This window comes from Nicotiana attenuata, chromosome 12 (genome assembly GCF_001879085.1).
Source record: "Nicotiana attenuata strain UT chromosome 12, NIATTr2, whole genome shotgun sequence".
NCBI lineage: Eukaryota > Viridiplantae > Streptophyta > Magnoliopsida > Solanales > Solanaceae > Nicotiana > Nicotiana attenuata.
In genome coordinates, this window is record NC_032000.1 from 49,791,548 (window position 1) to 49,805,669 (window position 14,122).

At 36.3% G+C, this 14,122-nt stretch overlaps 2 protein-coding genes across 2 annotated transcripts; both read left to right on the plus strand.

The window, feature by feature from the left end:
• On the plus strand, positions 1,694-2,086 carry LOC109236115. Its single transcript, XM_019402333.1, has one exon. The coding sequence runs from the start codon at positions 1,694-1,696 to the stop codon at positions 2,084-2,086; it is 393 nt and encodes a 130-aa protein (XP_019257878.1).
• On the plus strand, positions 5,927-14,080 carry LOC109235704 (novel plant SNARE 13). Its single transcript, XM_019401911.1, has 10 exons — positions 5,927-6,412; positions 8,620-8,712; positions 9,120-9,213; positions 10,086-10,123; positions 10,903-10,997; positions 12,523-12,602; positions 12,743-12,799; positions 12,886-12,978; positions 13,074-13,148; positions 13,585-14,080. The coding sequence occupies exons 1-10, from the start codon at positions 6,333-6,335 to the stop codon at positions 13,687-13,689; spliced, it is 810 nt and encodes a 269-aa protein (XP_019257456.1). The 5' UTR covers positions 5,927-6,332; the 3' UTR covers positions 13,690-14,080.

The window sequence follows — 14,122 nt, forward strand, 5'->3', positions numbered from 1 at the left end:
CAGTCATGAAGCATATTTGATCTCCCTTCTGGCAAAAGGCAAATAGGTTGCAAATGGGCATTTAAGGTCAAGTACAATGCTCGGGGAAAGGTAGAGAGGTATAAGGCTATGTTGGTGGCAAGGGCTATACACACAACAGGAGGGGCTTTGATAATCAAGAAATATTTTCTCCAGTAGTTAAGATGGTGACTGTAAGGGTAGTTTTGTCCATGGATGCTATGCATGGTTGGCAGTTGCATCAGATTGATGTCTTTAATGCATTTCTTCAGGGGGTATGTTGGAGGATGTGTATATGGTTCCACCTCCTGGTCTTCTCAGGTAGAGTGAACACATAAAGATCTGAAAATTGCAAAAGTCTTTATACGGCTTGAAACATGCCTCAAGACAGTGGAACCTGAAGCTTAATGAGGCCTTCACTACTTCTGGTTTTGTTCAAAGTCATCATGACTTCTCCCTCTTCAGCAAGAGTTCTGGTTCTGGCTTGGTGCTGATCCTAATCTATGTGGATGACTTGTTGATCACAGGATCTTCTATTGCCCTCATCCAAGATGTCAAACACTTGTTTCAGACTCACTTCAAGCTCAAGGACTTGGAGGAGATGAGATATTTCCTTGGTCTTGAGATTGTTAGAAGAAAGGCATGCATCTTGGTCTGTCGAAGAAAGTTCACTCTGGACTTGATTGCTAAAATTGGCCTTGCAAGGTCCAAGCCTTCTAGCATGCCATTGGAGGTTAATCAAAGATTCACTAGTGCAGAGTATGATCAATGCACATATGGAAATTCATAAGATACAGTAATGTCAGATCCCATTGCTTATCAGAATTTGGTTGGAAAGCTCATGTATTTGACCATGACTAGGCGAGCTATGCAGTATAGAACTTGAGCCAATTTATGCACCAGCCGAAGAAATCACATATGGAAGGATCCCTAAGAGCGGTCAAATACCTGAAGAATGCACCAGGACAGGGAATATTACTTTCCTCAGAGCTTTCAAGATAACTTAGTGTATTGTGATGCTGACCGGGCTACATGTCCCATGACTAGAAAATTCGTGAGTGGTATTGTGGTAAAGCTTAAGACTCCTTGTTTTCTTGGAAGTCCAAGAAACATAACATAGTTTCAAGGAGCTCAGCAGAAGCAAAGTATATGAACATGGATAATGCAGTTGCTGAGGTAGTATGGTTGATTAGATTATTTGAAGAATTGGAAATGAAGTTACATCTGCCTGTGAAACTATGTTGTTATAGTAAGCCTGCAATTCATATTGCAACAAATCCTATCTTCCACGAGAGAACAAATCATGCAGATATTGATTGTCACTTTGTTAGGGAAAATATACAAGGAGGCCTTATACAAACAAAACATGTTCCCTCGAACCAGTGACTGACAGATGTATTGACTAAAGGACTCGGTAGAGTACAACATGAGTTTCTATTGTCCAAGCTGGGAGTGTCAACTTGTCCTCACTACATAGCTTGAGGGGAGTGTTAGAGAGAAGGGATGATGCGTCATGACAGTTGTACAAGCTAGTCAGTTAGGAGATTAATTATGTAAACATCATATTCAAGGGGAGGTGCTATGGTGTATGCTATTCGCTGACTATATAGTACTAATTGATGAGACGCGATGCGGTGCCAATGAAAAGTTAGAGGTTTGGAGGCAGACCTTAGAGTCTAAGGGTTTAAAGTTGAGCATGACGAATACGGAGTACCTAAAGTGCAAGTTCAGTGTAGTGACAGGGGAAGCAGATATAAACGTGAGGCTTGATTCACAAGTTATCCCCAAGAGAGGAAGTTTCAAGTATCTCGGGTCAGTTATCCAAGGGGACGAGGAGATTGACGAGGATGTCACACACCGTATAAGGGTGGTGGATGAAATGAAGCCAGAATCCGGCGTCCTGTGTGACAAGAATATGCCACCAAAACTTAAAAGTCAGTTTTACAAAGCGACGGTTAGACCGGCTATACTGTATGGGGAAGAATGCTGGCCAGTCAAAAACTCCCATATCCAAAAGATGAACGTAGCTGAAATAAGGATATTGCGATGGATGTGCGAGCACACTAGGTTGGATAAGATTAGGAATTAGGATATTCGGGAGAAAGTAGGGGTGGCCCTTATGGAGGATAAGATGCTTGAAATGAGGCTTAGATGGTTCGGGCATGTGAGAAAGAAAGGCCTAGATGCCCCAGTGAGGAGGTGTGAATAGCTGGCGTTGGCAGGTAGGAGAAGAGGTAGAAGGCAGCCTAAGAAGTATTGGGGAGAGGTGATCAGCCAGGACATGGCCCGACTTCAGCTTACCGAGGACATGTCCCTTGACATGAGGGTATGTAGGTCGAAGATTAGGTTAGAAAAAGGTAATAGGTCGTTGTGTGTTTTGATGATCTGTTCTAGGTTTATTAGAACTAGCTGACTAATACATTGTCTTCGATTCTTAGAGTTCCCATATTAGGGTTGTTTTAGTACTATCTTCCGCTTCGATTTTCTAGTACCTTGTTGTGTTACTGTTTGTTGCTATTGGTACTGCTTTCTTCCATTTATTTTCTCTGATTCTTACATTGTTGGTATCATTTTCATGGCCTTGTTGTTGTTATTACTTGTTCCTATTCTTCCTCTCGAGCCGAGGGTCTTTCGGAAACAACCTCTCTGCCTTCCAGGATAGGGATAAGGTCTACGTACACATTATCCTCTTCAGATCCCACTCGTGGGATCCTACTGGATTGTTGTTGTATTAGTTGGTCATTAGTTAGGCAGTTATTTCACTGTACAATGTATATATAGTCGGTTACTGATTGTTTCTAATACACAGAAGATATTTTCCCCAATTCCATCTTCTTCTTCCTTCTCGATTGCTAGCTTTAGGAGACTTCACAGCTGGAGCTTGACACATACGTCTTAGTATACATTATTATTATTGATTATTACTGAAATCATAATTGATTAATTATATATTTTTACCTCAATTTATCATTTGACTGTAATAAATTAATATGATTTGACGTAAATTTGACTACTTAAAAAACAAACTAAACGAAAAATAAAGATTTCGGATTACAATTTCAGTGAGTAATTTCAGATATATTAAAAACGCCTAAAGGAGTTATACCAAAAAGTCCACCTTATTAAACTACGGTAGTCCAATCAAATAAAATGATTCGTATTCAAATCAACACCAAAAAAGATAGTCATTACCACATATCTTAGGCATTTAACTCGGTGGTTAAGTATATTAAAGTCTTGTAACTCTATCTAATTAATTAGTAGCTTGGATTAGTAAGCCATGTGTCTACATCGATATTCATATAGCTAGTTATTATAACGGAGGTGATAAGTATTCCTTTATTTTTAACTGAAGGTCTTGACGTGGTTCGAGCTTTGAATATATAATCGTCGCAAGGACTGTTTTACCCAGAATAGGACTTTCGGATGCGATCCAGATTAGACGTTGGATCCTAAAGTGCGTATGAAACGGGAGTAAGAGACTAAGAAAAGATTTTTTCTTTATTTTGTTTCCTACCCGGTGTCCGATATCTACATTGGGGCCCGACTAAATTCGGATTCGCACTGAAAAATCCCACATTGGAGGTAAAGTGCTCCCGGCCCGGGGGGGAGGCAGCTAAAAGCAATTGCTTTAGCCCCCCCCCCCCCCCAACCCCCAACCCCCAACCCCTAAATGAAGACCCCAATTTTCAGTTATTAGTTAAATTTATATTATTAAATAATGATTATTATATATAAAAAAAAAAGATACTAATTTTTTTTTTTGGATATAGAAGTTATTTAGAAAAAAAAGAGGTTATTTAAAAAAATATTTGAATTTTATAATAAACATACATTATGGCACAATAATAGTTTGATGATGACATTGATAATAAAAAAATTAAAACAAAATCTCTTGTAATATCTTTTAAAATAAATTATTTCTTATAAAGAGTAGGTCTAAGTCATGTTTTTTATTTCAAATAAACTCGAACTATTTCAAATGTATAAAATTATTTTAAAAATCTACTTTAGTAGTACAAAATTACGATCATTAGATGCTGGGAACTTAAAAAATGTTTCTCAACCGCGAATATTTCTTATAAAAAAAAATTCGAAACCTTAGTAAGTAGAGTTATTAGATATCTTCGATGGTGAAAGCTAGCAGGTAACCGAGTGAAGGGAGAAAACACGTACAAGGCAATCCATAAGACTATTATTACATAACAAAAAAAAAAAAAATTATAAATATATACAATTTTATTAAATAAATTTTGGGCCTCTTTTTAACGTTCAGCTTTAGGCCACCAATTTCGTTGAGCCGCCTCTGCTCCCTAATAACGATGACTCTATATCCAGGGGTTCGAACCCGAGACCTCTGATTAAGGATGAAGCAGTAATTATCACTCCACCGGAATCCTTGTTGGTACTAAGAAAAGAATCTTTATATAGTAAGCAGAGTATTTATGTAACACTCGTGATGCACATTGTTTTGCTATTATCCTTCAGCACGTTTTATGTCAAATTCTGACAAATGCAGTAACCATTGGTTGACTCTCCTAATTAGTTAACATAAGTTTCTCGAAAGCATGGATTAGAATAATTAAGAAATTAGAGGACGAAATCATAATTTTCAAAAGTAAGCGATCGTTAGAAAAAATATTGTAATTAGTGGACTTCTTAACGGTAATGATTCTTGTCTATTGACAGCTCAAGTACTGGCTATATTATTAATTAATTTCTGATTACACAACTTTTGGACGGATAAAACAACTACTCCATAAGTAGGTAGTTTTGGTTCAAATGTAAATTTGATGGGTTCATGAACATATTATATTTTTAAAATTATAGCTTCAAAATATGTTATTTATTATAATTTTAGTAATTTCTCAAATTTATATTTATGGTTCATGTTAAAAATATTAAATTCTACTAAAACCAATAAATATAAATTGGTATCTGAATGATTACGTACATAATAAATTCGAATTTTTATATTATATACAAAGCTAGGTATTTGAGTTAAAAGTAAAGTAGAGTTGCATCAACTGGAATCAGGCAAAAATCCCACATGAGATTTTATCCCAATAATAAACAAAAACCACTAAGGGGTCGTTTGGTACGAGGTATAAGAAGGTATAGTGCTGGTATAAATAATTAATACCACCTTAATAGTTTGGTTAGCAAACCTGGTATAAGTTATCCCGGGATTAAAATTAGTACCGGGATAACTTATACCTTGCAGAGAGTGGGGTAATTAGTGCCAGGATACCTTCTACTTAGAAATTATGCAATTGTCATTTTTAATACAACATACCAAATAGTGGATAGAAAATAATACCAGGATAACTAACCCCAACATAACTAATTCCAACATGACTTATCCTAGAATAATTTATCCCGGCATAAACCGTATTCAAACCAATGACCCCTAACTGTAGGTATACTTTTTCTTTTTCTTTTTATTATTTTTATCTTTGAAGAGTGTGATAGTACTACAGGAGATTAGGAGCCACTATTAAGAATTATGGTGCAATGAATAAAATTCTTTTATTATTAGTCACAAGTCTTAGATTCGAGCCTTAAAAATAAAATAAAAATTGTAAGAGAAAGTGCTCTATTCTTTAGGGGTCGTTTCGTAGGATATAGTAAAAAATAATAATTATATATTAGCTTGGATATTATTAATCTCTTATTTGGTACGTATATATGTCATATTTCAGTATTATTCTTATACATAATAAACTATGACATAATACATGGATAAGCTAAAAAATATAATATATATATGTATAATATATTATATACATATTAAATAGTATGTATTATTAGCTATTATTTTTTAAAGCGGTTAAAAATTAGTATGTGTCAAAATAATTAGTAGTAGCAAACTAATGCAAGGGTGTTGTGCACATTGACAAGAAAAAGAAAGGAAAAGAAGAGAAAAAAGAGTCCAATGGCAGCCTGTACTTCCATCATTATTTTTCCTTATTACCAAACACACAAATAATCAATTCTTTTATTTTTCTTCTCTCTCTTCCCTTCTTTTTCCCCTTTTTTTTCTTTCAAGAACCCTAAACCATTCCAAATCCAATTTCTTTTCCCTCTATGTATTTTCCCGTCCTTTGTTAAAAACCCAACTTGAGAGCTGTCAGTTTTTAATTTCAGTTATTTGCAAAAGTAGCCACTTTTAATATCTAATTTGTTAAAAATGGTGTGAATTCTGGTGAATTTTCAATTTTTGCAGAGTTGGGTATTGTTTAAATATCTTTGATCTGCCGGTGAGGAATTTGTTTAGGGTTCTAATCCGGCAATAAACGAAGAAGAAAAAGAAGAGAAAATTGGAGGCCCAAAAAATGGCGAATTTGGACTTGCAAATGAACCCACAAATGGAGCAGATCCATGGAGAAATTCGTGATAATTTCCGAGCGCTAGCGTAAATTCTCCCTTCTTTCTTATTCTTTTTCCATTTAATGAATAGTTGAATACTGTTGATTTTTTTTCTTTCCAATTTTGATGTGCATTATGTATGTTTAGATATAATAATTTGAAATAAAAGGGGCCTAAATGAAGCGGGACGGATATAGAGGATTCATATAGCCGACCGCAACTAGTTTTGGATTGAGTCATAGTTATTTATTTTAAAGACGTTGGTGTCCGGGCCAGCTTGCGCGCCCCTCAACTATTCCACCCTGTACCTGCTACCTTACTAGTACCGGGTAACTTTGCACGCCAAAGCTTAGGCAAATGGGAAAAAGCCACCTACTGTTTGCCTCTGCTCGGATTGAGTCGTAGTTATTGTAGTAGTTATTTCTTGTTGTAGAGATAAAAATGGAATCTTTCAAGCTTGTACTGTAGGATAGAGCAGTTAATTGAGATATGATTGAAGTTATTGTAGTTGTTGTTTCTTGTTGTAGAGATAATAATGGAATCTTTCAGGCTTGTACTGTAGGATAGAGCAATTAATTGAGTATTATAAAATATAATGAAAACTGGCTGCCTTTCCTTTGCGGGAAGGGCTCTGAATTTAATTGCTTTATATTCTTATGGTTCAACAATGAAATGTGAGAAGTCTCCCTCTCATAGCAGAATAGCTATAATGAAAAACCCGGATTGCTAAATCTTTATGTTTTTCCTATTTTGATGTCTTAGGTGGAACTCCACCTGTGTGCATGTGCAAAAGCATAGAACTTGGATAAGAAAAGATGGTTGTGGTAGGTTAATGGATAGACTAAACAAATAGTCTAATGATATAGGGGATTCATATTGCCAATCCAGCTAATTTGGGGTTGAGGTTTAGGTGATTCATTGATTTGAAGTTGTGGGTGGAACTCAGCCTACGTGCATGTGCAAAAGCATAGAGCTTGGACATAGGAAAGTGTCATGGTAGGTTGATGACTAGACTAAACAAATAGTCTAGTTATGACACAAAGGATTTTGTATAGCCCGTTCCAACTTGTTTGGCATTGAAGGTTAGTTAATTGATTGATTTGGACTTGGGGTTTGGTCGGGGTGTCAGTTAGAGATTTAAGTTAGTTTGCGGTGGAGCTCCTTTGAGAGATGTCTTCTAACATGTCATGAATTCTGATGTGGTTTCAGTATCTACTGAGTAATTATCTTTGTTGGTTAGTAAATTTGTTAAGTTATTATAGTTGCTTAAGCTCTTCTTTCTGAGGAATGATTGTCAAGTTATTGCTCTTGATTTAATAGCCCCACTTTACTTTTTAGCTAGTCAAATAAGCCCATGTTATGGGCCCCAGATGTTTTATAGATGAGACACTATGGAGAATGAGACAAAAAATGTCAGAGACTGAATTACTAAATGAATTATCTTAATGGAGAATGAGAAACTATGGCGTTTACTAAGTGACTGTACGTAGGACCAATAACAGATAATAGGAGATTATGATATCACAAATTAATGCTCTTTCATTTGTTACCCGTGTCACGCATAATTGCTATTTGCTTCTTTGTCCATTATAGCGCTCTTCATAACATTTTGGTTAAAATAGTAAAATATTGAAGGATGATATGACACCACCAAGGTTTATAGTCTAGTAGTATCAGTGGGATTCTTCCAAACTATCGGTATAGGTTCGATCCCAGTACCCGCTTTCCCCGATCCCACTATGAAGAACAAAATTGAAGGATGATATGACATTATGATTAAAATGGTAAAATATTGAAAGACTTATACGGCTATGAATACATGCATAATTGAAACTTTCTAGATCGTTACATAATGCTCTAAAGGACGAACTTGAAATATATGTTTTAGTTAATGGATTGAGAGAGATTGTAATACTCCAGTTTGTTAGTTGTACATAGGTGATATATTATGTTCATTCCATTCTTGCTCTAATAGTTTGTTAGTTACAAAGGACGCCTGGTCTTAGTAAGATTGTGCTTTTTGCCTGCCGGTGAAGATATTTTATTGTAACTGTTAGCTCGATGGTTTTAATCATGACGCTGTCCCCACTATTTTGGAGATTGTGCTTTGTTTCTATTGTTTCATTGAGAGTGCTTTTCTCTTTCCTACCAGATTTCTGTTCCTTAACAGGCAATACCTGTGCATGGCCCTGACCATTTCTTTTCACTACATTTTACACTTATTTGCATGTTTTTGTTTCTATGTTTCCTCAGAAATGGTTTTCAAAAGCTGGATAAGATCAAAGATCCCAACAGACAGAGTAAACAGTTGGAAGAGCTTACAGGGAAGATGAGAGAATGTAAGAGGTAGCACTTTTTATCTTCTCCCCGATTCCATACTTGTATAGATGGAATTGCCCATCTTTAGTGATGACACATTTGTTCTTTCAATTTTTCGAGAATTATGTTTGATCCTTCAAAATAAAATAAGGAATTCAAACAATTAGGATACTGGGTTTATGTCTAAGCCGAATAAACTTTATTTTCTAAATTTCAGAAAGAAGTCTCAAGATTTAAAAAATCAATACCGACCAAAAGACATTATAGTATTTATTTGCTCCTGAATTTTGTCTGCTCTTTACGAGTTCTTATTTCTAGTTTACTAAGGTTATTAGAATGCTTAACTTTTATCAGAAATAACTGTGTTTAGTCGAATAATTAGTTTCCCTGTTATAGTGATCGTTAATACTTTTACTTTCCAATTCTTCTTCAAGGTTAATTAAAGAGTTTGATCGTGAAATTAAAGATGAGGAGAGTAGAAATCCTCCTGAGATCAGCAAACAACTCAATGATGAGAAGCAATCAATGGTAAGTTGGAATCTCTTATTAAGAAAAGGGATTTGTCGGAATCCCATTTGGGCTTGCAGTGGTAAGCAACCCATGCACTCCAATGGTTGATTATCATAGTTTATTCTATAACCATATGCTAATTTTGATTCATCCATTTCCCTTTTCCTGTGCGCTGCGGTATGGCCACTGTCGTTCTGAACATAAGCTTTGATCAAAGAGTGAGATTTGAAAAATAATAATTAACCAACAAAACTAAGCGCACAGTCTCAGCCTACTGTAGTTACAAAAAGTGCAATTACCTTGAATGGAGAAACAATTATCCCTTTTGATTTACTGAACATGGTTTACTTTTGGAAGGGACATTCTATGTTACTAAACTCTCAATTTTAGGGTTACTGGATAAGCAATGAGTTCCTAATGGACATAAGTTTTTATGCTTTTAACAGGAATTGAATTGAGACTTTCATGATTTGTGCACTTCGGCATTATAGTTTTGGTTATTTTCGCTTTCCTTATATTTTCTTTGCTTCCAAGTGTACTATCAAGTTGTCTGTGAATCCACATAAAACTTAAGCCACCAATCCTTTGGCACATCCTTCAAAACCATCATGTTATTGTCTTTCGGTGTGCGTCTTCTCTTATTAATCACAAGCTGCACTTTTCCACTTTGGATCTCCATAAAAAAGGTTGTTACGAAGGGATCAAGATAGCGGGTGCTAATATCAATTTCGGGCATTGTCTTAGCGGACACTAATGTGTTCGGGACTGAGGCGTAGTAATAGTAGCAGTAGTCTTTGCCAGACTAACATTTTGGTTTGGTCCATTTACTGGACTAATATTATGCCTACCACTTCTACGGGATACTGTTCTAAATTTGCTTAATTTTGCAGATCAAAGAGCTAAACTCATATGTGGCCTTGAGAAAAACGTGAGTTAACTCCTCCAATTTTTCTTTCTCCACTCTGGTTTCTGCTCCCAGAAAAGTTTCATCTCTTTTTATCTCAACTTGGGTGCTGTATCACGTAGAATTTGATTGTGTAGAATGTTTGGAGGCTGGATATGTACTTTGCTCTTAATGAACTTTTGGATTTGCATGGCTTGGTTTGTCCATTATATAATGTGTATACACAAAGACCGACTCAAGGCTGCAATCCCGGTATACATCAGTAGGCTGTTACTTGTCGATAAAGTTACTCTACAAAAATTGATTGACTTCTTCAGAAGGAAATTTCTTCTATTTGGAAACTATGCACGTAGAATTTGATTGTGTAGAATGTTTGGAGGCTGGATATGTACTTTGCTCTTAATGAACTTTGGATTTGCATGGCTTGGTTTGTCCATTATATAATGTGTATACACAAAGACCGACTCAAGGCTGCAATCCCAGTATACATCAATAGGCTGTTACTTGTCGATAAAGTTACTCTACAAAAATTGATTGACTTCTTCAGAAGGAAATTTCTTCTATTTGGAAACTATGCAAAAGTATTACAGACCCACATTTTTAATAAGTCAAAGTTTTTGAAAAGGAATTTATTTTTTACAAGTTCAAGAAAATTGTGGCCAATGAATAGTTATTTGAATCTCAAGAAAAGAATTCCTAAAAACCTGATGCTGCTCCTTCAATACCTGATTATTATTTTAGGTCTTTGATACAGTTAATGGATGCTTTCTGTTACCTCTATTCTTTCCGTTGCTGCTATGCAGGTATATGAGCAGTCTTGGCAATAAGAGGGTTGAACTATTTGACATGGGAGGTGCAAGTGAACCAACAGCAGAGGAAAATGTCCAAATGGCATCAGGTTGGAACAATAACCCATTAGTTCAGCGAAATTTTGTACAAAGGTTCAACTAGGAAAATCATTAGATTTACTTTAAATCAAGAATTCACAAGCCACAAAATCTGAAATGCACAAACTTAGGACATATGAGGCAAAGTGGTCTATATTTTCAAATTCCATCTAGGTGTGATTGTTGTAGAGTCAAACTGAAGATAGATTTATAACTAGACTCTTGTTGTTTTCATTTTCCCCTATCTGATTCTTGGCATATTGGGGTCTAAAAAGCTTGACGGAAGAGTTGGCTGCCATGGATTCGTGGAATGGGAATTGTCTTCTATATGAAAAGGAAAAAAGGAGGAAACTGGGTGTGATATCATGTCTGAACAAAACACCACCTACTCATGCACGACTCTTCAGCATGTATCCATGTTTAGATTCCGAAATGAGAAAACCATGATTCACAAAGTCAACTTGTATAGATAGTTTTTTTTTTTTTTTTAACTATATGTCACAGTTTTTGCTTGTGAAAGTGCTCCATTTCCCTTTGTTTTAAGAGAAATCCTAACTGTCAAAACAAGATTGACTGAAGGGAGAGGTCTAGGAGCATATTTATAATAAAGTTCTGACTTCGTTTGGCTTCTCTTTTCCAATTGTTCGGACTTTGATGGAAGCATTTCTCTGAAGTAATTTTTGTTTAGCTTTCAATTAATAGATCTTAATATGCATGGCTTTATACTGTATTAGCCCCCCCTAAAAAGAGGCATAGTGTTTATATGGGCTCTGTGGAACGTGTATATGGCTTGCTGTTCCATTCAACTATGTTTGTTCCTTTTAACCATATCTTAGAAGCCGGAGCACCTGGTACATATCCCCCGGCCGGCGTGCTCTGCGACTACTAGTGATTCCAGCTTCACGTTCCTGAGTTGTAGAGAACAATCCGGACTGAGACAATCTCTCTTGATTCGCTCACCTACAGCCCTCCTTCCTAGTGTAATTGCCACTCTAGCACGTGCATAGCCCAGCCTATGAGGGCCATTGCCGATTTGACGTCCTCTCCGCCTTTCTTCCTGTCTATCGCTGGCAGTCCGTCACAAGTGCGGCATGCACCTGTTAAACAACCTTAAGAAGCTATGAAGAATTAAAATATTACCTTTTGCCTTTTGTGATTGCAAAAAGACCTGCTGCACTTTCTTGCCACCATCTTTTTTTACCGGCACGGCAACGATAACATGTGACTAATTACCCCTACTACCTTAGGAGTCACTATTTCAATTATGTGTCACAGCCTGTTCTATTTTGTAATGGTGCTGATAAGCTTTCTGTCTTATATCTTGTCTGCTCCGCATCTGTGTGAAGATGAGCGAAAAATCATCCGTGTTCATGTGTCAATTTTGTGTTTATACTAGCTGTGCATATCCAGTATGACCTAGCAATAGTTGGATGCATCACTTGACTGTTTATATCTTAATGTATCGTTATGAGAATGCATCCAAGCAACTTGTGGACTCATTTTCTGGTCTTCTCATTCATTTAAATTTTCTTGCAGCAATGTCAAATCAGGAGCTTATCAGTGCTGGAAATAAGACAATGGATGAAACTGATCAAGCGATTGAACGGTCCAAACAGGTACATAGTTCATTGTTGGCTCTGCTTCAGGATATCTATCATCCGTATTTTAAGCTTATTTTGGGATATCTACCATTCGTATCTTAAGCTTATTTTGGGATATCTACCATTCGTATCTTAAGCTTATATCTAATCTGTAGGTTGTTCACCAAACAATTGAAGTGGGAACACAAACTGCTACTACCTTGAAAGGCCAAGTGAGTATCATCATAATTGTTCATCTCCTTTGTTTTGTTGGTTTTAGGAAATCCATATAATTTTTGGTAGTCTCTTTGTTATGTAGACTGATCAAATGGGTCGTGTTGTCAATGAGCTTGACACAATTCAGTTCTCCATTAAAAAGGCATCCCAGCTTGTCAAGGAAATTGGACGGCAGGTGTGTTTGTAAAGTCCCCCATATTTGTGCCATAGACTTTTTGTGTTCTTTCTTTCTCTTCGTAGATTAATTAATCTAGCTCCCAACTTTTTCAGGTTGCCACGGATAAATGCATCATGCTTTTCCTCTTCCTCATTGTCTGTGGTGTTGTTGCCATTATTGTTGTGAAGGTAGTCTCTCATGCCATGGGTTAGTTTAAGCAAATAAATATATTGTCAATATCCTTGCTTTGTTCAACTCAAGACCACATATTGCTGTTCTGCCACTTATCACCTACAAAAAAAAAGGAGCTTCCACTTTGCTTAAAATTGTAGATGCGTAGGTCATGGAACCTTGGAATAAGGCTTTCCACTTTTTGAGATTGTTATAGTTTTGTCATATGTTATTGCTATGCTTTAGTGTCTACTGTCTGCATGGATGCATAAAAGAGCTCATATTTTTCTATGCAAGTGCTGACGGAAAAAAGGTGTTGATTGTAGTTGGTGACATCTTCGGGCTCTCACTATTTTTAGCCTATTTCTGCATTCTACGTCTGCAATCTGTTAAGCTTTTCACTTGACTATGTGCTAAATTTCTGTTTAACGGCTTCTTTTCTTATGTTTTCAGATTGTGAATCCTCACAACAAAGACATAAGGGATATCCCTGGACTGGCTCCTCCAGCGCCTTCAAGGAGATTGCTATATCTAAAGCCTGGACAAGATATCATGTAAATCTGTAAGGAAGGACCCATCCAATTTTCTATATGGTGCCACTGTAAAGAAGTATCAGAGGAATGCTATTCATGGAGAGCTGTTTGTTTACTGTTATCTCCTTGCCTGAGTTGTGCATACCGTATTTGTTCTGTTGTGCATTTCTTTTTCTTTTCTTTTCTTTTTCAATTATGTAAATCATACGCGATATTTGTCTTGTATTCACCTCCTTTTCGATTTTATGGTGCATTGGATTCATTCTGTGAACTCTCGAGTGTAGAAGAGTTGCAAGGAGCCGTAGAAAACAACTACTATACTCATTTATGCTATTTCTTCATGTATGTATGTCCAACAAATGCTGTTTTGAGGTCGATTTAGATGACCACGTGAATGAGTTTCGTTTATTTCTTTATCTTTGAAGTGGTAAATCCCTCTTGGGGTGCCAATGGTGCCC